The sequence below is a fragment of the Periophthalmus magnuspinnatus genome, chromosome 21 (assembly GCF_009829125.3).
Source record: "Periophthalmus magnuspinnatus isolate fPerMag1 chromosome 21, fPerMag1.2.pri, whole genome shotgun sequence".
NCBI lineage: Eukaryota > Metazoa > Chordata > Actinopteri > Gobiiformes > Gobiidae > Periophthalmus > Periophthalmus magnuspinnatus.
In genome coordinates, this window is record NC_047146.1 from 21,121,950 (window position 1) to 21,148,513 (window position 26,564).

Genomic DNA, 26,564 nt, shown 5'->3' on the forward strand with positions numbered 1-26,564 from the left:
AAGGCGTGTGGGGGAATCCTTTACCCGGGTTCAGACACAAACAAGTCTGAATTTAAATGTAGAACTGTATTAACTACGTCTCAGTTTAACCCTGATTTAATTGATCCTGATTGATTTTATCACTTGACTAAATCAGTTGAGGCAGTACAGGCACACAATATATTTATCTTATCTTGCATTTATCAATTACATGTGTTTTTATTGCTCAAAAATACCTTTAAAAACATGCACTCTTACTGTGAGTGGGCTCGCCTCTCCACAGATCTGAGGACACTCTAGGTAAATAAATATCACGATGGAGAAAAGTTACACCAGAAAAGCTACATTTAACCTTTAATGTTTAAATATTGTACAAGCTTGGGGGGTATTTTTGCTCACGTTTTGGATGGTATGGGAAGATAAACTGGTGACCTGCACTGGGCAGAGGGAGCATCTATCAGCTGTGGGTCTTTCAGATAGACTCTGGATGTAAACACAGCTCTCCCACGAGAACGCGCTCACTTTGGGATAATGGACCAGGAAACGCCTCTGGATCAGAACTATGGGCACACATGTAAACATAAGAACCAGCTTTGAGTTCAAAAATCTGTGTCAGAGTCAACATGGGAACTATTTATTCTACTCTGTTTACTAGAATTATTTTGACTGCAGGTGTTTAAATCATGTAATGTTCCCTGGATGCCTCCCGCTTTCAAATAACATGAGAAAGAGAAAAAAAATGCAGTTTATCAAAATCTAAAGAGCTGTATCATCAAAACATCAGAGCAGCTGTGTGCACTTAAAAGTTGGGGTGATGGAAAGCTTGGAGTGGGAAAACGGTTGTGTCCTTAGGCAAGACACTTCACTTCGATTCAGTCAGTCTGCCCCAGGTCAGCTGTGGCTACAATATTAACTTACCACTACTGAGTGTGGAGTGACTGAATAATGGTTGTTAATAGTCAATACACAAGCTTGGTTTCCTCAATTACATTCACTCCCTCAGCTCAGCTAAAGAGTGCGAGATCGATGGGGTCTATGTGTGAATGGTGGTTTAGGTCCTGGTCTGTACCTCCTCCTGAGGTCCTCTGCCACCGCCGCTCTGCAGTTGAACAAATAGGCCCTGAGAGACTGCAGCTGCTGCCGGAGCCTCAGCACTGAACTCAGGGCCTCAGAGTGCTCGTACAGACAAGGGTTCAACCTCTGCACGTCCAGAAGGGGCTCCTCATATACAAACTCCAGGAACTCCTTCGCTTGTTTAGAAACCTGCAGAGTAAAATACACCATTTAATTTTGCTGCTACTACTGCTACTACTGCTACTACTGCTGCTACTACTACTACTACTCCAGGAACTCCTCTGCCTGTTCTGCAGAGGTTTAATATTAATACTGCTACTACTACTGCAACTAAACCTACAACTACTACAACAAATCCAGAAACATTTTTCTTTTATTTTGGATATGTTTATTGCAACCAGCTCCAGATCGTGAGCCAGCGTTGTTAAATGGTCAAGAGGAGATTTCACTGTTGTTCCTTTAAAGCAGATGTATTCAGCAAAATTGACTTTTCAGAGCTTTTAACCATATTACAGTTGTTTTCCTCTTCTCATTTACCCCCTTGAAGTTGTATTTGGAGTGGTTTGTGCATGTCTGAGCAATCTTTAATTGCTTTTTTCCAACATGCCATATTGCCGATCAACTCCCACTTTCACCGCCACAGGCATACACCCATTGGTTTGTACTTACTTCGTTCTCTAATTTTTAATCTGTGATACATGTAGGATTTGGCATTTTGGTATACAAATGAAAAAAAAGGGTCTCTTTAACATGATGTGCAGCTATTTTTTGGGCAGTTTGGCACTGCAGTTTTCTATTTTTTATCATGTAATTTTGGATGAATATTTCAATTTAAAATGTGCAAATTACAACATAATGATCTGCGGGTGTCATAGATCAAAACTACACAGCAGACACAAGCACAACAGATCTTCTTTAACATAATAACCTTCCTATATTAGCTCTCCTCTCTGGACCTGTGGATCTGTGGAGGCCCACCTTGTGCCGGGTGGTGTCCCAGTTGTGTAGCAGTCTTGCTGGGATGAGGAAGGTGTGGTCCTGGTGGCAGCTGGAGCAGTAGTACCAGCCGCTGTACAGACAGACTTTAGCCTTTCCCCGAGAGAGACCCACAGGGCGCTGGCATCCTACATGACACAAAACACACAAAACAACACACATGGATTAGTCATTAACTCACAGAGACCAAGTGATTGATGATAATATTTACATCTACTGAGCATTATAATACCTGTAGTTCAAATTACTTGAAATGAGAACTGAATATTATAGTTTCAGTACTTTTGACCGGTTTCAGTATTTCTTTCCCAAATGAAAAACGTTTATGGTTGAAAAATACTAAAAAACAGATAATGACAGTGAATTCAGCTTGAAACGCAAACATATTTAAACTAATCTGAATATATAGTCCTACAAACTAAACTAAATCTTAACTTGTCAAAATTATTCAAAATAAACTTAATATTTTGAGATGAATTATAATCAAAATGAAATAGCCAAAATTGCAATTATTTTCCCAAATGCAAGTGGAAGTGCATTTTATCTCATGGTGTAAGAATGGTAAGTGATGGTATGTATCTTTCTGGAGGTGAAAAGTCAAATGGATGATTTCATGGAAACAGAAAGTTAAAATCATACTTTGGAACCTTCTTCACGGTGATAAATCAATGTTATGCCATACTGTGTAATATTACAGCCAAAGGAACAACACTGCCATGGAAATGCCAAATAAAAGTCAGGTTTGTGGAGATGCAAGCCCGCTCACTGTAAGGATGCATGTTTTCCTATGTTTTTCAGTGCAATAAAAACATCATTAATGAAAATGCATACTTTTATTTTAGTCTATTTCTGAGCACAAAGTTAAATACTGTGGCTTTAACAGTTTTATACAAATGACTGATGCTGTTTGAGACACTTATGGTTACCACTGAAAATTACTTGGAGTTGTAAGGGAAAACCACCTTGCATCTGATAGCTAAAGTCTACTTAAACAATATTTTTCAAGATAACCTCTCAGTTAGATAGAAGACAATAGAGAATCCATATTTTTGCTATGCCGCTTTACAATATAGTGTCATATAAACAAATACAAGCTGTGAAGTGGAGTAACTCATTCACTTTTATTATGATCTTTGTTATTTGTGAATGACTCCAAACGTGTTGCTCAACTGAAGCAGGTGTAGAGTCTGAAGATAAGCAGCAGTTTACAATGTGTCACTATCTGCCTCTGTGATTCCTCTGGTATTTAAAGACAATAAAATCTGAGTTTAAGATGAACTTTGACCCCAATAACAAGACACGTGCTTTGTTTGTGTGGGACAATAAAGATAAAAGGACATATTTACTTCAGTATTTTAGTGCATATGACAGGTTAGACTACTTATTTCTCAAAAAACATAACATCATTAGGCATTTTTTTTTTAATAAATATAAATAAATATAGCGTTTTTTTGTTTTTTTTTCTAGTCTTGTAATTTTTGTGAAGTTTAATTTTACTTCCTGTTTAGACATGGACAGCAGATATGATATAGGTATAGCAATTTCATAACTGTTACCTAGCAATCATAATATTAAGATCCAAAACGTGTCTACATTACACAGTAGTTATGACTTGACACATAAAGTTGCTGTTGTGTATTTTTATTTTGGTAAATGAATGTCTAAAGTTGCAAAAACATGTCTTCCTTGTGTGTAAATTGTCCCTGCATTTTGGATCGCTCTGAATACAGTTCATGGCATAGGTAGAGGGATCCTGTTTTAGAACTCAAGCTTCAGTTCAATGTTAAAACCTTTGATTATGACACATGACTTTATGGCGTCAGGCTGCATGTTCCACGGAAAAAGCCGATTCTCCAAAGGTGGAGTGATGCAAAGTTACGATAAAGGCATGCAGAAAGACTATTTTTATGGATCACACTTGTCGCACAATAGCTAACAAAAGGCTCACACACACACATACACCACATTCATACTTGGCAAGTTTTTGGCCCAAAGACACAACAACAACAACAAGTCCTCCAACCACCAAGCCATTTTCGTCCAATTTAAAACTGAGCTGGAGGACAGGTCACAACTCTATGGTGGAATTTGCTGTTTAACTATCAGATTTCAGATTTGTCGACCTGGTTAATATCTCTGTAATTACTGGGCCTGTTCACGTGAAACAAAAAGGTGAAGTGACAATATCAGTATAGCTTTAAACTTAACCATCTCCACGGAGACAAGCAGGTGATCCGATCTGTGGAGAGGCACACCCAGCTGACTACAAGAAGGCACGTTTTTTGACGGTATTTCTGAGTATTTATACCATACTGTGAAACCTTCCAACCCAAATTATAACATCTTCACGGAGCCAAGCAGGTGGTGGACCTCCTGCCATAAATGTTGCATAATGTACCTTTAAGTAGCATCCATACAACAGCTAGTCTGGCCACAAAGCCTAAGTAGAACTACGTTATTTTCCTCTCTTCATTGAAAACGAAACATATGGTATCTGTGCGTGCTGTAGCCACAATATGGACTTCAAATAGATGCTGTCTGTTCACTCAAAACATCCGCTCCATTCAAATCTATGTCCTATTGTCTGCTCTCCCTTTAAACTGCGATGAACACCCAAACAACGGCAGCACGGTGAAGCGTTTGGGCTCCAGACAGGTGGTCCTTATCCACCAATCTACCTTATCTACTAATCTTAAACATCCCGGATAAAGAGAAATATGAGATGGCTGTCAGGTGGAGGAGGGCAGAGGAGAGGGACAATTGGAAAGGAGAGTCTGCAAAAATACACAAAAAATGTGGGATGAAAGAAAGAGGGTAAGATGGAGAGATGAGCCAGAAGAATAGAAAGGAAACTACCAGACTAAAGGAGGCGTCTGAGTTATCTGTAGCGAGGATGAGATCAAAAGATGTATATTTTTTTGTAATATTCTGACTTTATGAACTTGTGCGTCACGGATACAAACTCGCTTAGGATGTACTGTTTGGATGTTATTTTCTTTACGCTCATGAAGGGCAGAAGAGGAGTCGCTTGGACATGACAAACAGGTGAGTGAACCAAAGTCATAAACTGTCCAAATACACAGACAAGTGGAATGTTTACCTCTGCTCAAACAAATTGCACATCCACGCGCAGAGACACGTGTACGCACCTGAGTTTCTGTTCTAATGCGGTCATGGAGTCAGGGGAGTCCAGTCACCGGCCCACGCTGTATTTGATTAATGAGTACATGTGTGTTTGCTGTCATGGCTGATTTACTCATGATTTACTCACATTTACTCACGATTTGTTGTTTAAAATCGTAAGAAAGGCAAAAAGCAGAGAGAGGTGGCAGTGGGCAGGAGGAGACAGGTGCTATTTTATACAAGTGGATGTGTTATTTACGGAAAAGCTTGACAGGCAATAATACCATCTGTTGTGGTATAATTAGATGACAGTATGACAATATTAAAAAATGATATCAGACATATTCACACCTTTTGTTTTTAAATATTATGCCAAACTAATTTCCAGCAGTACCTCTATTGACTTTTGAGAAATGCATGCCCTCATATAAACCTCCGTCTCTACCAGGGATAAAAGAAGAGGGCACTTAAAGTCGCTTCATGGAACATTCTGAACCACTATACAGGCTGCCAATGTGGATAAGTGTACCTCTGCTTTAGACAGAGACAAACAGGACAGAAGCCAAATGACAAGCTTCAACTTTAGCTTCAAATCAGGCGAAACCGAACCAGAACACGCCCGGAAATTATGCCCTCGGAAATGGTAAAGAGACCAGACCGCAGAGACGGCATAGACTAACAAAAGAGAGAGGGAGAGAGAGGGGGGTCAAAGAGAAAGAGGGAAGGAGGGGAGGAGGGCAGGAGGACAGAGAGGGTAAAATAAGGAGAGAATGAGAGCGATAGAGGGAGAGACATAGAGTAATAAGGAGAAAGAAATATGAAGAGAGGGAAGATAGAGTAGGACAGAAGAGAAAGACAGGGAAGACATAGAGCAATAACAGTGAGAGAGGAGGGAATAGAAAGAGAAAGAGAGAAAGGATAGATGTAGAGGGGCCACGGAGGGACACTCAACTTCAAATCAGGCAGACCAAACCAGCACACGCCCCAAAGTTCTGCCCTCTCTGGTGGTTAAAGAGGCCCAGACCACGACTTGTAACGTGACCCATAAACTAGCCTCGAAAAGCACAAGTTTGTCATGAAAAAGACATTAAAACTCCGCTCCGAACAACATGGAGGTGAACTGACACTGACCCAAGAGAGACACGACAACAGGAGACCGCAAGAGAGAGGGATCAACTGAAGGCACGTTCTGACTGCTCTGGCACGCTTATTTTTAATTGCTGAATCTGTTGCCGTGCACCGGACAAATCTAGGGTCACTGGTCTAAGCAACTAATGTCACCCAAACTCACAAAACCAATACTTTCTTAAGAAATAAATCTAAATCATACTTGAATTTTACTTTTTAGTCATAACAAGGTCGATCTCAGCGATTCACAAAAAGATGTTTAGTAACTCCAAGTTTCTGACTGCGAGGTGTGGCTAAAACTAGGGTAAGTGGGGGAAGAAGTACTCAATTTTAAGTAAAAGTACAGGTAAAAGTATACTCAATGGGAAAAGGAGACTCAAGTAAAAGAACCACATGAAAAAGCACCAAAAAAAATGTTTAAAAATGTGCAAAAAAAGAGTACCAAGTAAAAGTATTTCACACAGATTTTTAGATCTAATGAAGCTTCAAATATAATGATTTTGATAAAGATTTGTGCTGAAATTTGTTCAACAGAAACAATTGAATAAATAGTTTTTTTTCTAGCTGTTTTTATTATATTTTTGTTAGCTCAAACTACAAACTAGAGCTAGACTGATATAGGTTGGCAAATATATCTGGCTGATACTTGCTCTCTCTCTAGCTCTCTTAAAGGTTTGTGATAAAAAAAAATTTAAATCACTGTATTTTCCAGATTATAAATTGCATTTATTTTTCATAGTTTGACCGGGGGTGCGACTTATACTCAGATGCGATTTATATGTGAAATATGTGTTTTTTCTTCATTATTATGCAGTTTTTGGCTGGGGCGACTTATACCCCGGTGCGATTTATACTCCAGTGCGAATTATACTCCGGTGCGAATTATACTCCAGTACAATTTATACTCCGGTGCGAATTATACTCCGGTGCGACTTATACTCTGGAAAATACGGTACATACATTGAGGAAAACATTCAAAATCAGCCTTTATAAAAATATAAAGGATTTGTGCGTTAAACAAGTGTGAATGAAACAAAATACAACTCTGTGTATGTTTTTGATGAGGAAATAATATAACAAAGATGAGAAAATAGGCCCTTTATAAACACGGCACCTCTATGTAAACCAGTGCGCCTTGGACATTTATTTATACCGTACTATGACAAGAAGAGGCTGATCACGGTATTTTAATGTTACCTAGTTCACCTTTAAATGAAATCATAATGAGGCTCTCCTTGGATACAGTTCTATTAAGCGCTATTCACATCCATCACAATTGTCCACAGTGTCCAACCGTCTGATGTGATGGGACCAACCAAAGAGAGACACATGAATGAAGACCTCAAACGGAGAGGGAAAGGTCTGAAAAGGGGAAGGAGAGGGAAGGGGGTGGGTGGATACATAGGAGATATATATAGAGAGAGAGAAGGAGGGAGAGAGAGGGGAGATGGGGGCAGAGGATGGAAAGAAGCGAGAGGGGGAGAGAGAGGGAGGAAAGTGATAGAAAAAGAGAGAAGAGAAAAATATAGGTAGTGATAGAGATAGAGAGAAAGAGAACAAGGAATTGGAGAGAATATAGAGAGAGCGAGGGGGGGAGATGTGTTTGAACCCTGTGAGGACACTGAGGAGGAGGTTTGTGAATTAAAAATAAAATAAAGAGGAGGTCAAAGCTTTGATGTTCAGACCTCTCCATGTGCTCTACAGGAGAGTGTGAGGCTGATACAGGAACGCTCACAACTAAACACTCACACTGATTCTGTACTCGTGTTGTAAAATCAAGTATCTTTTCTTTTTTTTTTCAATGACAAATCATGCACACTACACATTTTTTGTAAGTATTTTTTGTGTGAATCAATTTAATATGTAAATTTCTTGGGGAAAAAAAAACTTCCAGTTATCTTACACTTATGTTTATGATCTTCTAAATGTTTATTTGTTGTTGTTGTTGATGTAACTGCTTTTGTATGTGACACTTGGTTGCTGTATCAACAAGGTAATTTGAAAATTCTATTCGTCAGTTCTGGTTTTGGAGACTGGCTCTAGGAGGAGCTTTAAACTGCTGTTGTTTTGCACTTGTTTTGACGTGGGTTATGGCCTACGGTAGCCCTTGTGTTCAGAAAATAAACAACCAGAAGAAATTCAGCGTGTTTCCTTACGCCACAACGCTACAGTATATTTGTACATTTATGAGGACCAACACTTTTCCAAGACAAAAATCTGACAAGTCTCCAGAAGAAAACCGAGATTGTTTGCGGTCACAGAAAACTATCTCTTTTCTTTTCAAAACAAAACATGAAACACGTAGTAACATTTAGTCTAATTTTTATTTTATATTTGCTAGATTAACTGATTCGCAAATAGTCATACCTAGTAATAATGACTACAGTGTGGCATGTTGAATAACAAAGTCAGACCTGTAAAGCGCAATGCAAGTATTCACCTTATTTCAGAAGTCATATGTATTATTTTGCATGCGGCTGCCGATCTTGACAGCAAATAAGTTCTATCGGGACTACAGAGCTGTTGTAAAGGTTTCCAGAGAATTGGTGCATTGTGACTTGTTGATCACATGAACATTGAACATTTAACACAAATCAATCTATTTTATATCATATTTTAGCAGCAAAAGTCGAATGGGATTGCCTCCTAACCGGTGCCATAACATTTAGAGCATTTAGAGATACAGAGCACAACAAAAATAAATCATTACATGTTCTACTAAAATTGTATCAGGTGATTATACATGGTTTCAAATGGGATGTGGTAGGACTGCATTACATTATTGTGATCACTACTTCACCTTCACCTTCACCATTGGTCAAACTAGGGCCTGAGAACTTACTGCACCTCTGCTCCAGGACCGACCCCTCTCACCCCTCTCCTCTCTCCATTCTCAAAGCTCCATCTGTGGGTTAAGAGCCACCCAGAGCCCTAACATATCCACCTCTGCTCCAGGACCGACCCCACTCACCCCTCTCCTCTCCCTGCTCTCGAAGCTCCGTCTGTGGGGTAAGAGCATAGACTGTATATGAATGGACATAGCTAACCTGCTAGCCTTCACGTTCCAAACAGGAAGTGAGCATGGGCACGGTAACGGTACCATCGACTCTGGCTCCAATTCACTTTACATGGAAAAACTGTTGCCCCTTTCTCTGTAACTGCTGCTGTCAGGCTTGTCATTTTGGTGTCAAAATGTTTGTATTAACCCACTCCTTCATGATCCTGGTATTTTTATTTCGCTATTATATCTGTAAATCATGACACGAACATTAATAACAGACATATCAGGTGCTTTCTTTTCCAAGGTCACTCCTGCTAGCATTAGCAACAGGCTTAATTGACAGCATTGCTAAGCACTCACTCCCTGCTAAACTGGAGGTGTGGATGGGAAGAGGCGCTACCTTCAACAGCCCTGCTCTGGATTGGCTCTTTGGTTGCTATGATACTCATGGTAGGAATTCCAAATTTGAAACTCAGCTTCAAATTCGTTGCTATAACTGCTAACCTCGATGAACTTCATCTGGAGCCAAACAATATGGGCGAGGTCACACTCCCTTAGTCCACTTCTTTTTATACTGCCCATGGGTAAGAGCCACCCAGAGCTCTACCATCTCCACCTCTGCTCCACGACCAACCCACTCAACCCTCTCCTCTCCCTGCTCTCGAAGCTCATCCGTGGGGTAAGAGCCGCCTGGAGCCCTGCTATCTTCAAACGAGCAGTGACCCTCCATCAAAAGACACAATAAAGCACAACCATGTCGCTTTCATAATTAGAAGAATAAATTTCACATTCTGATGTTAAATATGTGATCACTGCTAACCATGAATATGCAACAGTTAAAACAAGTTCAAAGAAAGGTTTATAAAAAAGTAGAAACGGTTCACTTATGTTTAATCAGGTTTAGGTAAAAAGAGGAGGACCAAAGACAAAAAAAAACCAAAACATCTACATGACAAACTTTGAACTAAATAATATGAACTAAATAAAATTCTATAATATGTTCTTGTTTGTTGGAGAGAGGCTATAGGGTGATCAGAACAAAATATCAAAGAAAATCACTTTTGTCTTATGTTAAAAGAAGGAGGACAGTTCTTTGGCGGCAGACCTCAAAGTGAATCAAAACAGAAGGGAGCTATATTCTAATGTGATGCTTCTTTATAAAAAACAGGGATGGACGTTAATATTTAGTTTCAGTTTAATTTTGGTACTGAAGATATGCTAAATTAGAATGGGTATAGAGTAGAGGTGAGTGATACTGTCTGTGTAATCCTTCAGTCATCCAGGTATGAAAGAAAAATTCAATATACTTCAACTTCTTCAGTTCTGGTCAGATTGCTGGTGGACACTGCCTTTTATCTATCTGAAGGGAGGAGCTATTTACTCTGAAACTACCAAACCTATTTGTTTACAAGGGAGCCCCAAGCAGAGTTGTGTTTCCATGCCCCATGAACGGCTCCAGGTCCAGGGGCAGGTCTCTGCTACGTGAGCAACTGACGTCACCCAAGCAGAACTCATGTTTTCTTAAATAGAATCTAAATCATATCTGTATTATGACAAGTTTGTGGTGCTGTGAGACGAGATTAACGCTAGCATAAACAAAGAATGTCGCTTTTTCAGCATTTATTTCCTTTCTCTGTGCCTTTGTGCCACATTGTAACCTCTACTTATTTAATGCATTGTGTCTGGCTCCTGTTGGATGGATAATACTTTAGAAATACAGTATGTTCGATCTTATGTGAGTACCGTGCATCCTTAAACAGGAAACAGAGGTTAACTGCACGCTGGCTTTGTTTTGTGGAGAGCGTCGACTCAACATTTTTAAGTTGTCATAACTGGAAATATAGTGGTTTTATCGCAAGATCAAGTCAGTGGTTGGTGAGAAATTAGTTTTAAAACAAGCAAATGGCTGCTAAGATAGTATGATATGATGCAAACCTTAATTTACTGGTTTAAAAATTAAACAAGGCTACATTAGGGCTAATAAAAATTCAAATCTGCCTTTTTAATATTTAAATAAAAGAAAATTTTGTTAAGTTTGTTTTAATATTGATTATATATTGCCCTCACCTAATGGATGGACAACTACTAAAGTAAATCCCGGTTCAAAACAGCGACTGAAAGCGTTCTAGCTGCACACTTGTCTGATAAAGTTTTATTTTTTTATCATGATTATTGAGTTTTTTATTTGTATTGTAATTTTAATGCACTGTTCCGTGCTCTGTAGTGCACTTTGAATTGCTTTGTTTATGATTTGTGTCTGCTATATAGTTATAATCTACGACATCTGGACATTTATTTCATCTAAAACAAATCCTACGCATATTACAGATTAAAAAAAACAAAACAAAACTGAGAACTAAGTAAGATTAACACGGCAAAAACAGTGAATCCCCCTCGAGTCACATAAGCCCCCGCCCTTTGTCTGAAATTATGACATAATCGAATTCTAGCATGTGAAAGCAACCTACTCACTCAGTTATTTGTAACATTTACGGACTTTATACCATTAAAAACATATGATATTTTGTTTTAAATTGCTAATTGCTATAGAAACAGATCTAGTATTTCATCATTCTGAACCCATGGAAAGTGTTTTTGTTTTTTACATACTCTAGTGGCTCGAGTATCCAGCTGTACCACTCTTCTAAAAACCATTAAACCCAAATCCCGGCCTGACCAGTGTCCCAATCCAAATAAATGTTTCTATTATTCATCACCATTCAGCCACTTTGTGTGAAGAGAGAGAGCGACAGACACGGAACAATTAACACAGGTCGGCCCCTACGCCCTCTGCACATGAAAAAGAGGTGAGAGGGGGAGAGAGAGAGAAAGAGAGAGGGAGAGAGGGGTTAAGAGGAGAGAGAGAGGGGAGAGGTAGAGAAAGAGGGAAAAGTGGGGAAAAGAGAGAAAGCAAGAGAGAAAGCTACAAGGGGGAGAGAAACAGAGGATGGAGGTGACAGAGGAGATGTAGAGAGAGAGAGAAAGAGAGAGAGAGAGGAGGAGGTAAGGGGTAATGAGAGAGACAGAGAGACGAATAAATAAAAGGGGGTTGAGAGAGAGACAAGGGCCCAATAAAGAGAGAAAGGGAGAGAGAAAGCATAAAGGAGAGGAGGAGATGAAGGGGTGACAGAGGAGGGAAAGAGAGAGAAAAGAGAGAGGGAGAGAGAGATTTTGTCCCCCTTCTCTCTTCACACCCAGACTGAACAATTAAAACAGGTTGGCCCCATGAACCCGCTGCTCATAAAAAACAGTGGTTACACATGAAAACGAGGTGAGAGGGGAGTGTTCAAAGGATAGGAGGGAGAGAAAAGAAAGAAAGAAAGAAAGAAAGAAAGGGAGAAATAGTAGGGGGTTAAGAGGAGGGAGAGTTAAGGTGCGGTTGAAGAAGAATGAAATACAGAGGGTTTGAGAAAGAGCAAGGGAGAGAAGAGAAAGAGAGGATGAGGTGAGAGAGGGGAGAGAGAGATCCAGGGGTGACAGAGAAAGACAGAGGGGTTAAAAAGAGGGAGAAATAAGGGAGGGGGAGGAGATAGAGCAAGAGGAGAGTGTGTGAGGGGGGAGAGAGAGAGAGTGGGGATGGGAATGAGAGAGAGAAAGCGAGGAAATGAAAGCAGAGACAAAAAGCGAGAGGGAGAAAGAGGGAGAGGAGAGAGAGTGGGGATGGGAGTGAGAGAGGAGAGAGAAAGAATGAAAAGGGAGACAGAAAGAGAGAGGAGGAGGGAGAAAGAGGGAGAAGAGAGAGAGTGGGGATCAGAGTGAGAGAGAGGAGAGAAAGAGAGGAAGGATGAAAGGGGAGACAGAAAGAGAGAGGGAGGAGGGAGAAAGAGGGAGAGGAGGGAGAGTGGGGATGAGAGTGAGAGAGGGGAGAGAGAGAGGAAGAGAGGAAGAATGAAAGCGGAGACAGAAAGAGAGAGGGAGAAAGAGGGAGAGGAGAGAGAGTGGGGATGGGAGTGAGTGAGGGCAGAGAGAGGAAGAATGAAAATTGAGACAGAAAGAGAGAGGGAGAAAAAGGGAGAAAGAGGGAGAGGTGAGAGAGCGGGGATGGGAGTGAGAAGGAGGAGAAAGCAAAAGAGGTGAAGAATGAAAGGGGGGAGAGAAAGAGAGAGGGAGAAAAAGGGAGAAAGAGGGAGAGGAGAGAGACTGGGGATGGGAGTGAGAGAGGGGAGGGATCACACAGATATAAGGCCCCATGGTAATATAAAAGAAGGTACAACCATTTCATGTTGAAAATCACATTCTATTGTTTAAAGAAAGAGTTTTTGTTATTATTATCGTGGTATTGGAATCGTATTGAGTATCAAGTTTATTTCTTAGTATCGAAATCAAGTTTGACATTTTAGTATCGTGAGTCATAAGACCAGTGTGAGTGTTTTACCTGCACATTTGAAGCTCTGCGCAGTGAGGCCCTTCTCCACAGACAGACAGGTGAGTAGACTCAGAAAACTCGTGGTGACTGACTGTCGCTTAGCCCGCTGTGCCTCCTTCTGCTTCCTGTCTCTGCTGGGCCTGGACCTCAGCAGCACCCCCTGCAGGCCCGGAGCTGCCTCTACCACCTCAGCCTCCTCTTCCTCTGCCCCTCCTCCTGCTGTTCTTTGGGTGGGACGCTGCTCCTCTACTGCCCCATGAAGGGCTCTGACCCACTCCTCTGCTTTGGTCCGACCATCTGCTCGGAGACGAACCACCTCTTTAGAGAAGACAGCCTGGAAGCAGTCAGCACGCTCTGTCCACAAGTCTGGACCTTTGGAGAGAGATAAACAAAACATTTATTTAAAGAAGAGATATTATGCTTTTGTTTGATATATAGTTACAATGTATCAAATCTGTGGATGTTTATTTTAGTATATTAAATTGCAATATTGATCTAAAATGACTTACATTTTTTTTAACCACAGCAGATAGAACAACAAAAACATGTGTCTTTTTGTTTAAAGTCACCTCCAGTGTCTCTCTCTAAAACCTTCAAATCAGGCTAGAAATCTATGGGTAATAATGGTCTCAGACTTGAACTTTAACAACCACATGAAATCAATAACATCTGCAGCTTTTTACCATCTAAAAACATTGCAAAAATCAAAGGTATACTGTCAAAGCCAGGCTTAGAGAGACTTATCCATGCATTTGTCTCCAGTAGATTAGACTACTGTAACGGCCTGCTCACTGGCCTCTCCAAACGAGCCTTAAGACAGCTGCAGTACATCCAGAACACTGCTGCTTGGGTCCTGACTAGAACCAGGAAGCACGAGCACATACAGTGAGGCAAATAAGTATTTGAACACCCTGTGATTTTGCAAGTTCTCTCACTTAGAAATTATGCAGGGGTCTGAAATTTTCATCTTAAGTGTATGTCCACTGTGAGAGACATAATCTAAAAAAAAAATCTGGAAATCACATTGTATGATTTTTTTAAATAATTTATTTGTATGTTACTGCTGCAAATAAGTATTTGAACACCTTTCTATCAGCTAGAATTCTGACCCTCAAAGACGTGTTAGTCCACTCCACTTATTATCCTAAATTAGAAACACCTGTTTGAGGTCGTTAGCTCAAGACCAAAGAACCGTCAAAATGCACAAGAGACAACATTGTAGACCTCCACAAGGCTGGAAAGGGCTATGGGACAATTGCCAAGCAGCCTGGTGAAAAAAGATCTACTGTTGCAGAAATTATTAGAAAATGGAAGAAGCTAAACATGACTGTCAATCTCCCTCGGACTGGGGCTCCATGCAAGATCTCACCTCGTGGGGTCTCAATGATCCTAAGAAAGGTGAGGAATCAACCCAGAACTATACGGGAGGAGCTGGTCAATGACCTGAAAAGAGCTGGGATCACCGTTTCCAAGGTTACTGTTAGTATTACACTAAGACGTCATGGTTTAAAATCACGCATGGCACGGAAGGTTCCCCTGCTTAAACCAGCACATGTCCAGGCCCGTCTTGAGTTTGCCAATGACCATTTGGATGATCCAGAGGCGTCATGGGAGAAAGTCATGTGGTCACATGAGACCAAAATAGAACTTTTTGGTCTTAATTCCACTCGCTGTGTTTGGAGGAAGAAGAATGATGAGTACCATCCAAAGAACACCATCCCTACTGTGAAGCATGGGGTGGAAACATCATGCTTTGGGGGTGTTTTTCTGCACATGGGACAGGACGACTGCACTGTATTAAGGAGAGGATGACCGGGGCCATGTATTGTGGGGGGGAACAACCTCCTTCCCTCAGTTAGAGCATTGAAGATGGGTCGTGACTGGGTCTTCTAACATGATAATGACCTGAAGCACACAGCCAGAATAAGGAGTGACTCTGTAAGAAGCATATCAAGGTTCTGGAGTGGCGTAGCAGGTCTCCAGACCTTAACCCAATAGAAAATCTTTGGGGGGAGCTCAAACTCCATGTTTCTCAGTGACAGCCCAGAAACATGACTGATCTAGAAAAGATCTGTGTGGAGGAGTGGGCCAAAATTCCTCCTGCAGTGTGTGCAAACCTGGTGGAAAACTACAGGAAACGTTTGACCTCTGTAATTGCAAACAAAGGCTACTGTACCAAACATTAACATAGATTTTCTCAGGTGTTCAAATACATATTTGCAGCAGTAATATACAAATAAATTATTTTAAAAAATCATACAATGTGATTTCCAGATTTTTTTTAAGATTATGTCTCTCACAGTGGACATGCACCTAAGATGAAAATTTCAGACCCCTCCATGATTTCTAAGTGGGAGAACTTGCAAAATTATAGGGTGTTCAAATACTTATTTGCCTCACTGTAAGTCCTGTGCTCAGGTCTCTGCACTGGCTTCCTGTAGCTCAAAGAATAGACTTTAAAGCAGCTCTGCTTGTGTATAAGTCTCTCCATGGCCTAGGTCCAAAGTACATCTATGCTAGTGCCATATGAACCATCTCACACTCTGAGGACTTCAGAAGCCTCCTGCTGGTCAGGACTAAACATGGGGAGTCAGCGTTTAAGTTTTATGCAGCTAAAACCTGGAAGTCTTCCTGAAGATGTGAGACAGGCCTCTACTTTGACAATGTTTAAATCCAGGCTCAAAACAGTTCTGTTTATCTGTGCATATGACTGAAAGGTTTTTATTCTGCACTCTTCACTTTTAATGGTAATTTTATTATGATTATTTGTGATTATTTATGTTTTGATTTGTGTGATTTTAATGTCTTTCTTATTCTGTAACTCACTTTGAATTACCTTGTGTATGAATTCTGCTATACAAATAAACTTGCCTTGCCTAAAGGTGTTTTTTTTATAGAATATTTCCCTCACTGAGCATGGCAATATAATATAATTTTTTTTTTTTTTTTCCTAGCATACTTTATTGTACTTTAGAAGATGATTTTTAACAGAACTAAAGAAGCCGCGTGGATGAGTGGCTCTAAAATTCACCCTAAAATTTTTGCCTTGTTGACTGAATTGAATTTTCTTCTGCTATTTTAACTAAAATAAATTAAATCAGGCAGGGAACTGAACCCAAACCCAGAATGATTGTGAGTGCACATGTCACTGTGATTGGGTAATTCCACCTACCACTCCCTCAGCATGACAGAAGCTGACCAATAGCGGGACAGGATGGGTGTGTCTGTGTTTGTGTTTGTAAAATTACTGCATCTTTTTTACACGCACCCTGTAGTGCTTTCTACTTATTATATGCATACAGACAACATCAATACAAACAATACAAACAAATAGTAACTCATCTAAATATTTTTTTATTATTTATCCTCAGATTCCTCAAATAGCCACCCTTTGCTTAGTTCACTGTGCTGCAAACTCTCCTGAAATGGTCAGCACTAAGACTGCAAAACAGTGATCAAAGCAAAGGCTGGCTAGTTTTTATAAATTGAAAATTAACATTACGTTTTGAGTTATTTTGAGTTTATTTTTTGTTCACTACACCCCATCTTTAATAGACTATATTACGCTATTTTCTGATCTATGTTATAATGCTGTTATTATCAAAAAAATATCTGGAGTTATCTTTTGCTTCATTCACACGTACACAGTGTTTTCTCAAATGGAAAACACTCTGTTCCACCTTGTGATGTCATGTGGTGATACAGGACATCCTTCACCGTTTTTAAATTCTATCCAGCTTCACTAGAATCATTTGAATGATTTCACCCTTGGAATTGCTCATCTCTACTGAACTAAAAGGTAAAGTTAGCTCTGGGTATGTTTTTGAGGAGGACACTATATTCTAACATGGCTTAAAGAGTTAAAGAGTCAATTTTGTGTAATATAGGACCTTTAAATTGTGCATATGAAAGTGCTTTACCATGTTGAATGGATGTACATGCAGCCAGCGTGTACTGATGCACGGGTTTGGACACTGGACCCCTCCCCTCTGTAGGAAACACCTGGAGCATTGTCCGCGTCAACACAAATGTATACGCCCTCCAATTACTCTGATCCACCAACTGATACAACAGCCCTGCCTTCAGCACATCAGGGCACCTCTGCGTGAACAGCGGCAGAGTCGTCGGCCTGTTCAGTGCCAAAGAGGATGACTGGGAGGAGAGGGAAGCGTCCGGGGAGTGAGAGTCGCTGTCCAGATCGGGCCTTGTATCCAAACCACACGGAGAGGGCGAAGACGATGGCGAAACCGGGGGAAATTTGTCAACTTTAGTTTTTTCCGGTTGCCTTGGTTTCGCAGCTTGCACTGTCTCCCAAATGGCCCTCCTCCACTCTAGAGCTTCCCACTGGCAAGCAGCGCGTAAATGCAGAACGGTGCTGTTGAAGAATACGGCTTGGAGTGTGCGTGGGTCGGCAGGCTGTCCCAGTGCAGGTGTAGCAGTGCTTTGGCAGTGGGACAGGGAGTAGGCGGTGCCCAGTTGTCGGTTGGCACTGCTGTCTAAAGTGTAGAAGCGTAGTTCACAGGGAGTTAGCTCAACGTGACAGGAGATCCAGCGCCCCCTAGTGCTCTCTCTGTGCTCCAGCGCGCCCTGCTTCACCACACTGCCACTGCTCAGGCTCTTCTCTGCTGCAGAAAAACAGAGAGAGAGAGAATATTTTTACAGTGCACAATTTTTTATCATAAAAAAGTTCTGTTATATACATTATTCACTTTTTGTACTTTTGCTTTCATTAATCATTGCATATCCTGTAGTAAAATTTGTATTAATGATAGTAAACTTGCATGTGTAATGAAACTACTCTATGTCAAGGCCTTAACGGTCATGGAAGTTGTTGAGACCAGCAGAGGGTGCTGGACTTGCATCTGCTGGAGAAGAAAAGAAAGTAGTATTTTGTAACAAGTAGGGCTGAAGTAATTTTTAGTCAATCAATCGGTCAATGGTCAACCAAATTAAGTTGAGTAATTATTTTATTCGCATTATAAGGACTTCAATGTACAACCACAAAAATCAGAAGGCAAGGAGTGAGTGAGTTGGCGTTTTCAGATTGACTGGGCAGATTAATCTGCCACTAAAGAAGACGCTGTATAATAGTACTGCTCTGTACACATAGCAATTATAGTAGTTATAATTTTGAGAGCAATGTCGAGCCCCCTTTAGTCGACTCATTGATGCACAGGCCCTGTCTTTAGTTGACTAAGAATATCTTTGGCTGAATACAGCCCTAGTAACAATCTAAAAACAATGACTGCTTTTGTCAAAGTTACTAAGCAGAGTGACATAAATTTTAATCCTGAAATCAAAATTACACACAAAAAGTCATCGCCTGCTACTGAAGAGGGAGACAGGATAAATATTCAGCATTACTCAAAAACTAAAACAATAGGGGACAAAAATACTTTTGGGAAATAAATTCTGAACATGAGGGACATAAAAAAAAAAAAAGAAAAAAGAGAAACTGTACCAGGTTTAAGATTAAACAGGACAAAACTAGGACAATTAAATAGAAATGTCTCTTTTAGTTGGTGCAATGGTTAAATCTTAAAGGCTGCATTTATTTAGATAGTATGATGTCCTCTGCAAAGAACAGAATGTCGTCATGTCATTCATGGGATTCTTGTATTAGTTTAGAAGTTCATATTTTAGTGTTCTCACAAATGTTAGTTGTTTACAATGTGCACACTGAACAGAAGCCTTATATTCAAACATATATCGCAAATATATCTGACAATTATTGTAATTAACAATAATTGTCAGAAAAACTACAAGATTCAGCCCGGCAGCCTGAAAACAAACCATTAAAACTGTATAAGGTAGCCAAGATTAACTTTCACCAGCACAAATGATGAAGGATGACCTCACCTGTTTATCCCTGAGACTGACTGAATAACACCACTTAAAGCAATGCACTTACGCAGAATGCAATACCCCACATACCCATTTATAATCTAGTTAACTTTGTCAAGCCTGTCACCATAACGCTGAAAACCCCCAATTATACGAGGCATCTAACCTTCACTTGTTTTAGCAAATTCATCCAATTGCAACCCACCACCAAAACAGACCCAGTTGACTGAAAAGCACGATTAGAGCTTATTCTAATAGCCGAGCATAGGCCCTCATCAATCTTACCCAAGCAGTATTGTCACTCTACGTGTACGATTTTGCATGTTAACAAAGCGCTAAATGAATATGCAAATAGGTTTAAATAAGATTTAAATTTAGCGTTACACTTGGGAGAGTCGATATTATGTTATACTGAATTATAGTTGGCAACCTGCTCTGTTCAATTAGCAGTGGCGTGCACCTGTTAGGATTTGGCACAAGGGATTAAATTAAAATCCAACTTCATTAGGGCAGCACAGAATGCAAAACACCTAGACCTTGAACAAGCCAAGTTGCTCTCCTGTCTTATTCTGCATAAAAATTGTTAACACTGTAGTTTAGATATGTTCAAACATGTTCTGAAATGTGATTTTTATATTAGTTTGTCAGTTTACATTTCAGTCTTTTTGTCAATTCTTCTAGACGTGTTTAAAATATGAACTTTGAACAGAATCTTATTATTAAAACATAAATCTAATGGCAGTGATTGTCAGCAAAATCTAAATGAAATACTTTTCCTAAATCGCCCTTGTGGCACCCATTGATTACGGAGGGCATAACGTCATGGAAAACATTGCAGTTTCCTGAAAAGTGAAAGCAGAGAGAGGAGGAGATAAGAGGCGGAGAGAGGGAGTTTGTCTGTTTTTGTAGCTGCAGTCGGTCCATCTTTAAATATACAATGCAAAGTTTGTTTAGTGATAAAAAGGTGCAAGGTGGTCACAAGAGATGACGATATTGTGAGACACGTTTAGACAAGAACCCAAAAAAATCTAAAATAAAGTCTAAAATAAAGATAGAGTGATATATCAAGCCAATGTATTTTGTTAGGGCTGACCACCTGACTAAAGGAAAAACATGAAGGTTTGTTTGAACACTATGACTACATAGCTCCCCTATTTTCCTCGGTATACTTAAAGATACACTGCGAAGCTTTTCTGTCCATTGTCTTCTTGAACATGTAAACTGTCTGGAACCTATTTATCAAGCATTTATTTTATTTTTATTGTTCACAAATCACTCGAAAAACATGCATTCCACAGATCTGACCTGTAATTTGGCCTGGTAGCACCATTTGTTCGAGACATTTCAAGCAAAGCAATACAATCTCCATGGAGACAAGCAGGTGGCACACCCTCCATTAGTGACCTTACACCAAGGGTGTCCAAACTTTTCTCATTAAGGGCCACATGTAAAAACACAAACAAAGCTGAGGGCCAATTGAGGGCCACAGACTGGTCACCAACATAGAGAATACTTCAAATCTGTGTGTTTATTACAAGTTAAACTGAACCACTAGACCTTTATTCATGCTTACATCCTCAATGGAAGACATGAAATATTTGATATGGGCTTGTTAAAGTAGATTTTCAGAAATATACTGTAAAAAGTACTGTTCAAGGTAATAAGGACCAATTCAAGCTTGAGGGCCAAGAAAAATTGGTCTGAGAGCCGTATTTGGCCCCCGGACCACAGTTTGGTCATGCCTGCCTTACATAGTGCACCTTCAATATCTAGAGTAGGGCTGCAACGATTAATCAGAATAATAGTACTTTCTTTTCTATTCCCATGTGGCCTTATATTTGTGTAATCCCCCAATCGTCCTGGTTTGTTCCATCGTGGTCCATGGGTGTATGCAGGTCTATGTCGCCTTATACTTGTTCTGATACAGCTCAAGGTCATTCTAAAGCTGTTCAGGAAACATTCATTTCTGCCCTGTGAATGTGACTTTTTATCGATACCTTCTTGAATGAGTGTCTAGTTTCGATACTAGCTTTAGTATTCATTAGCTGTCTGTTTTAGACTATGGGAGCAAAAATTAGACTACAGGGGGCCATGATAGTCTCGTCTACTAATGGAAAACACTGCACGACTATAATTATGTAAATGACGAAATTACTTGTAACACGCACTTTAAGTTAATTCACCCAATCCAAAGCCATATAAATAAGACATCTATTATAAACCAAATCATAATCATTTCTCTTCACTCCAGCTGTTCCTGATACAAAGTCCATTTTTCAGTCCATAAAGGAAAATCTCATCAGAATCACCTCTTATTATACTTCCTACGTCTCCCCTTTCAGAGCGCACACAGGCTAACCAAATGGACGGATTCCTTTTCTCACATATGCTAATACTAACGCTAAACAGCCCCGTGCGGTATCAGGAGGCTGCGGTAATTGAGTCTCCTCTCCTCTCGCCTCATTTAAGGTCCATTTGCAGACGGGATTATGGGATATTACGCCCAAAGGCTCCTCTGAATCTGCTTAAAAATGAGGTGCAAAATGGACAAAACATACAAACAAACAGAGTACCTATGAGAAAGAGAGGGAGGGAGGGAGAGGGGGGAGGAGGGAGGGAGAGGGGGGAGGAGGGGGGAGATGAGAGAGCGAGGGAGAGAGTAAGAGAGGAAGAAAGAGAGAGGTAGGAGGAGAGAGAAAATGGGTGAGGGAAAACAGGGAGTATGAGGAAGAAGAGAGATAAAGGGGGTGAGTAAAGGGGGAGAGAGAGAAGGTGGAGAAAGAAGAGAAAGAAAGAGAGTGATGGAGAGAAACAGAGAACAGAAGGGGGAGTATGAGAAAAGAAAGAGTGAGAGAAATTTCCAAGAGGGACAGAGAGAGAGAGAGTCAGAGAAAAAAAGACAGGAATGGAAAAGTGAGGAAGAGATAAAGATAGAGAAAGAGAAAGAAGGAGAGGTAGAAAGGGAAAGAGGGAGAGGTAGAGAGAGATCATAAGTTATCATCTATCATTATTAGCCATAGAGGATTGTCAGAGTGGAGTGGATCACTCTATAATGTCGGCTCCTTAAACAGATGGTTTTTCCACTGTATGTGATGGGCAGTAGATAGAAGAGGGGAACATTAGTCACATGTGTAAAATTAAAACTAAAATTAAAATAGCTTGAGGCTGAAGGACACTCAAAAGTGGAAATGGGAAAATTCTAGTCAAACAGTCTAACAATGTTTTGATTAAAGTTGCACCATGTAACATTTGTGTTGGCTTGTGATTTGTCTAGATTGATCCACAGTATTTATTAAACATATAGAACTGCTGGAGCTTCAAAAACACACAAAAAAGTAGGAAGCAAGATGTTTCTAGTCAAATAATCCAATAATGTTTTGATTAAAGTCGCATTGTGTGACTTTTCTGGTGGCTTGTCTCCATGGTGATGCTAATACTTTGCCAGGATTGTTTCACAGTATGGCTGTCTATTTCATAATGGGTGTAATTATTGCAAAAGATTTGAATTGTGGCCTGACTGTCTTTGTGGAAATAGATTATATGAAATATTTTAATACTTTTCTGTTTTGGACAATTGTCATGTCATCATAATTACAGCTTAATTTCAGCTTGTTAAAGGTCCACTGTGTAACTTTTCTGCATGTTTCCTTGGAGATGTTATTACTTTGCTTGAAATGTTAGGTCACGTAAGAATGTACTTTTTTAAGGCGTTTTTAGCAATAGAGTAGCTGTAAAGGAATGCGAGATCGGTGCCGTGCCATACTGCGGAACATTCCAGACACAGCCACAACGCCTCCATGGAGACAAGCAGATAACAAAACCTCCACCAGAAAAATTGCACAATGCCTCTTTAAATTAAATTGCACAGGGGCTTACCTTCTTGTTGCTGATTGAGGATCATATTCTTGAGCGCGTTTCCATCAACTGCTGGGAGCCCATTGTCTGTGAATGCCGAAGGTCTGTAGTTCACATCCGACCTGGAGCGATTATGTCCCTTTTTAAAAACCGAATTTGTTGCAGAGTTTATGCTATTGTTCGTACTTTCTTTGCCATGTGCAGCTAAATCATTTGTAGATCTGGCTCTACTTCTTTTGCCATGTCTTAACCCCATACCTCCTAATCCTAAAACAGTGAAGTTATCAGCCCAAGCTAATCCTAAAGGTCCAACTTCTTGCTCCCCAGACAAAATTCCCCAAACTCCACTAGATTTTAGCTTTCCCATTGCAGCGCTGGACACTTCTTGGAGCTGTTTAGCCGGTCGGGACATGGTTCGGTTGACCTCTTGGCTCATATTTTGGGCATGAATACCGTCCACACAGTGAATGAAGTCTTCAGTAGCCTCCAAAGCTGGGCTAATGTCCCCCACTACATCCAACTTCTCCAAACCCTCCATTTTGAAAGGTTTTCCTGAGCATCAAAAACAATGACTTCACAAAATGATGGCAAAATACTTACAATAAATTTGCACCAACATTACTGACAAATATGGGATGTAAATTAGGAAAAAGTTAATTTCACAAAAATGTCAGCAAAAACTGTAATTTAAATGGCTTAATAGCTTGTCCATCTTGATCTAGCTGAGTCTAATGACTAATATAATGGAAAAATAATGTAATGCCAGTCTGTATGTCTGTCTAAACAAGAAAAGCAGGACTAAACAATGTCTGAAATGTATCAAAGCTGAAACTACTTCAAGGTTTGGCTGAACCTTGCCACGCTTTGGCTGTGAACTATTTAATCTGATGCAATTTTCTTTTCAAATTAATGTCAAAATAAGTCCACCAGGGCAGCTGATTCAGATGAAAAACAGAAATGCATAGCCGTGTCGTGTATGGAAAAAATTGTGTTGTGTATTTGTCAAAAAATGGTAAAAGTTATATGAAGATAAAGTCCAAAACGATGATTTATTTTGCTGTCCATTGTCGACATGAGGCTTGTTTCTTCCATTGAAGGGAACTCTGAAAAGATAAGAACAAGGAAGTGGTTAGAAGGAAGTAACAATGCAGAAGTTGAACAAAAACGGAAGTAGAGGTCACGTCACTGTCAATATGAATTAGAATGTGAGAGGAGAGTAAGATTGTCAAAAATATCAAAAAACAGATACTAATTAATACTAAAACTAGTACTGAAACTAGATACTCATTTCAGCAAGTATAGATACTATATAGTCACAAAGAAAAGAACCTTTACTAAATAGCCTTACAATGATTTTGAGCTGCATGAGCTAGTATAAGTATACAACATAGACTAGTAAACACGGATGGTCAACTCCGGAACGTACCTGGACGACTGAGCGATTACACAGATATAACACCGCATGGTACTATAAAAGTACTATTATTTAATGTTGAAAATTACATTCTATTGTCTAAATAAAGAGTGGTTTTAATTATGATTGTGATATTGGATTTTGTATTGAGCACAAGCCTTTAGGCCTCACACACTCAGTGTGGGGAAACTATTTTTTTTGTTAGCCTAATCAAAAAAGTAAATTATTAAAGTAGTAAAATAATGCTGTCATGACATTATTATAATGGATCAACAGCAGCGTTGCCTTATGTCTGTCTGTTCTAGACATTTTTAAGATTAATAATGTAAACAAAAAAATAATCATGAGTCATGAGCTAAAATGTTCTTAAATTGTCCAATTGTGAACTTTACCATGAAATAGCGCTTCTCCAAAAGGGATGCATAATTCGCATAATTAGACTTACCTACAAAATAGGGAGTAAATCTAGACAGGGGACAGAACACGGGTATAAAATGAACTAGGGCTAGCAAACGACTTATCACAATGTAAACCATGTTAAAGCAGGTCTAGACAAGGGCTAAATGAGGATCAAAACATAATTTACGAACCAAAGTCCATGCAGTTACAACTGAAACAAGCTATGTATATTACAGACCTGCCTTATACTCCTCTATAGCTTTTTTATTTGCGTATCTTCTTCGTTTCTCGCACTTCCTCCTCCTCTCCATCCCGAACAACTCACTGAAATAACAGAGAACTTCCTGATCAGGCTCCTGTCTCCGTCTGGGGTGGAGTTCCCGTTCATTTAGTCTGTCTCTTCTCACCCCTCGCTCTCTCCCCTTATCTGCTTTTCTTGCTCTACCTATCTTACCTCCACTACCCCCCACCTCCCTCTCTCTCCTCTTCTCTCCCTCCTCTCCCTCTACCTCCCCCTCTGTCTGTCTCCCAATATATCTCCTGCTATTGAACCCTCCCTCCTTTCTCCCCTGTGTCTGCTCTCTCTCCTGCCTATAACTCTTCTCCCCTGTCCCCCTCTCATCTCTATCCCTCTTTCATCCTCTTTATCCCTCTCTCTCCACCTGTTTCCCTCTCCTCTCTCCCAACTCTACCCCCCACATATCTCACTTTTTCACATCCTGCCCTCTCTTTTTCTGCCTTCTTCCATTCTATCCTCCCTTTCCCCCTGTTTCCTCTCTCCTCCCTATATATCTTCTCCTTTGTCTCCCTCTCTTCTTCTCCCACTCTAATGTCCCTATCTCCCCATATATCTCCTTTTATCGCAACCTCTGCCCCAACCTCTCTCTTTTTGTCTCCTTCCGTTCTCTCCTCCGTCTTTACCGTCTTTCTGCTCTTGTCATCATGCATTATGCTGCATCCACTTCCCTCTCTTCCTCTCTTCCCCCTCTAGTCTCCATGCATTTTGCTTCCTCCTCTCTGGGCTGTCTGTTGGTATTGATTTTCTGCAGAGCTCTCACTCTTTGACTTGACAAATGAATTATTTAGCGGCCATTACATCACTACTGTCTCATTCCTGGATGTGAACAATGTGATGCATCACACAGGACTAATATGGATAAGTTTAGGTGGGGACAAAGAGGATGACAACACTGGTGAAATCATACTGGCCCATTACAAACACAAAATATTTTTGGTGAACTATGAATCAGCAACTGGTTGTATTTATTTTACGTTATAGTATATTGAATTAGTTAGTAATTCAAAATAGTTTAAAGGTGCTGTACCAGATTTTTATTGTTTAGTAAGTTTATTTTAAGCGGTTTCACAGTGGTTCAAAGTTATTC

General features: G+C 40.1%; 1 protein-coding gene across 3 annotated transcripts in view; it reads right to left on the bottom strand.

Moving 5' to 3' along the window:
* plekhm3 (pleckstrin homology domain containing, family M, member 3) overlaps positions 1 to 24,302 on the bottom strand; it is a 33,561-nt gene extending 9,259 nt beyond the window's left edge. Inside the window, exons 1-6 of one of the 3 annotated variants that reach the window (XM_055230340.1) lie at positions 24,220 to 24,302; positions 23,388 to 23,918; positions 17,588 to 18,292; positions 13,677 to 14,039; positions 2,032 to 2,177; positions 1,049 to 1,242 (exon numbers count right to left, since the gene is read on the bottom strand). In XM_055230340.1, coding sequence (XP_055086315.1) covers positions 1,049 to 1,242; positions 2,032 to 2,177; positions 13,677 to 14,039; positions 17,588 to 18,292; positions 23,388 to 23,904 — 1,925 coding nt within the window. In that variant the 5' untranslated portion in view covers positions 23,905 to 23,918; positions 24,220 to 24,302. Of the gene's footprint in view, positions 1 to 1,048; positions 1,243 to 2,031; positions 2,178 to 13,676; positions 14,040 to 17,587; positions 18,293 to 23,387; positions 23,963 to 24,219 lie in introns of those variants that run through there. The other 2 variants (XM_033987578.2, XM_033987577.2) reach the window with 2 other exon arrangements.
* Positions 24,303 to 26,564: the final 2,262 nt, after the last annotated feature.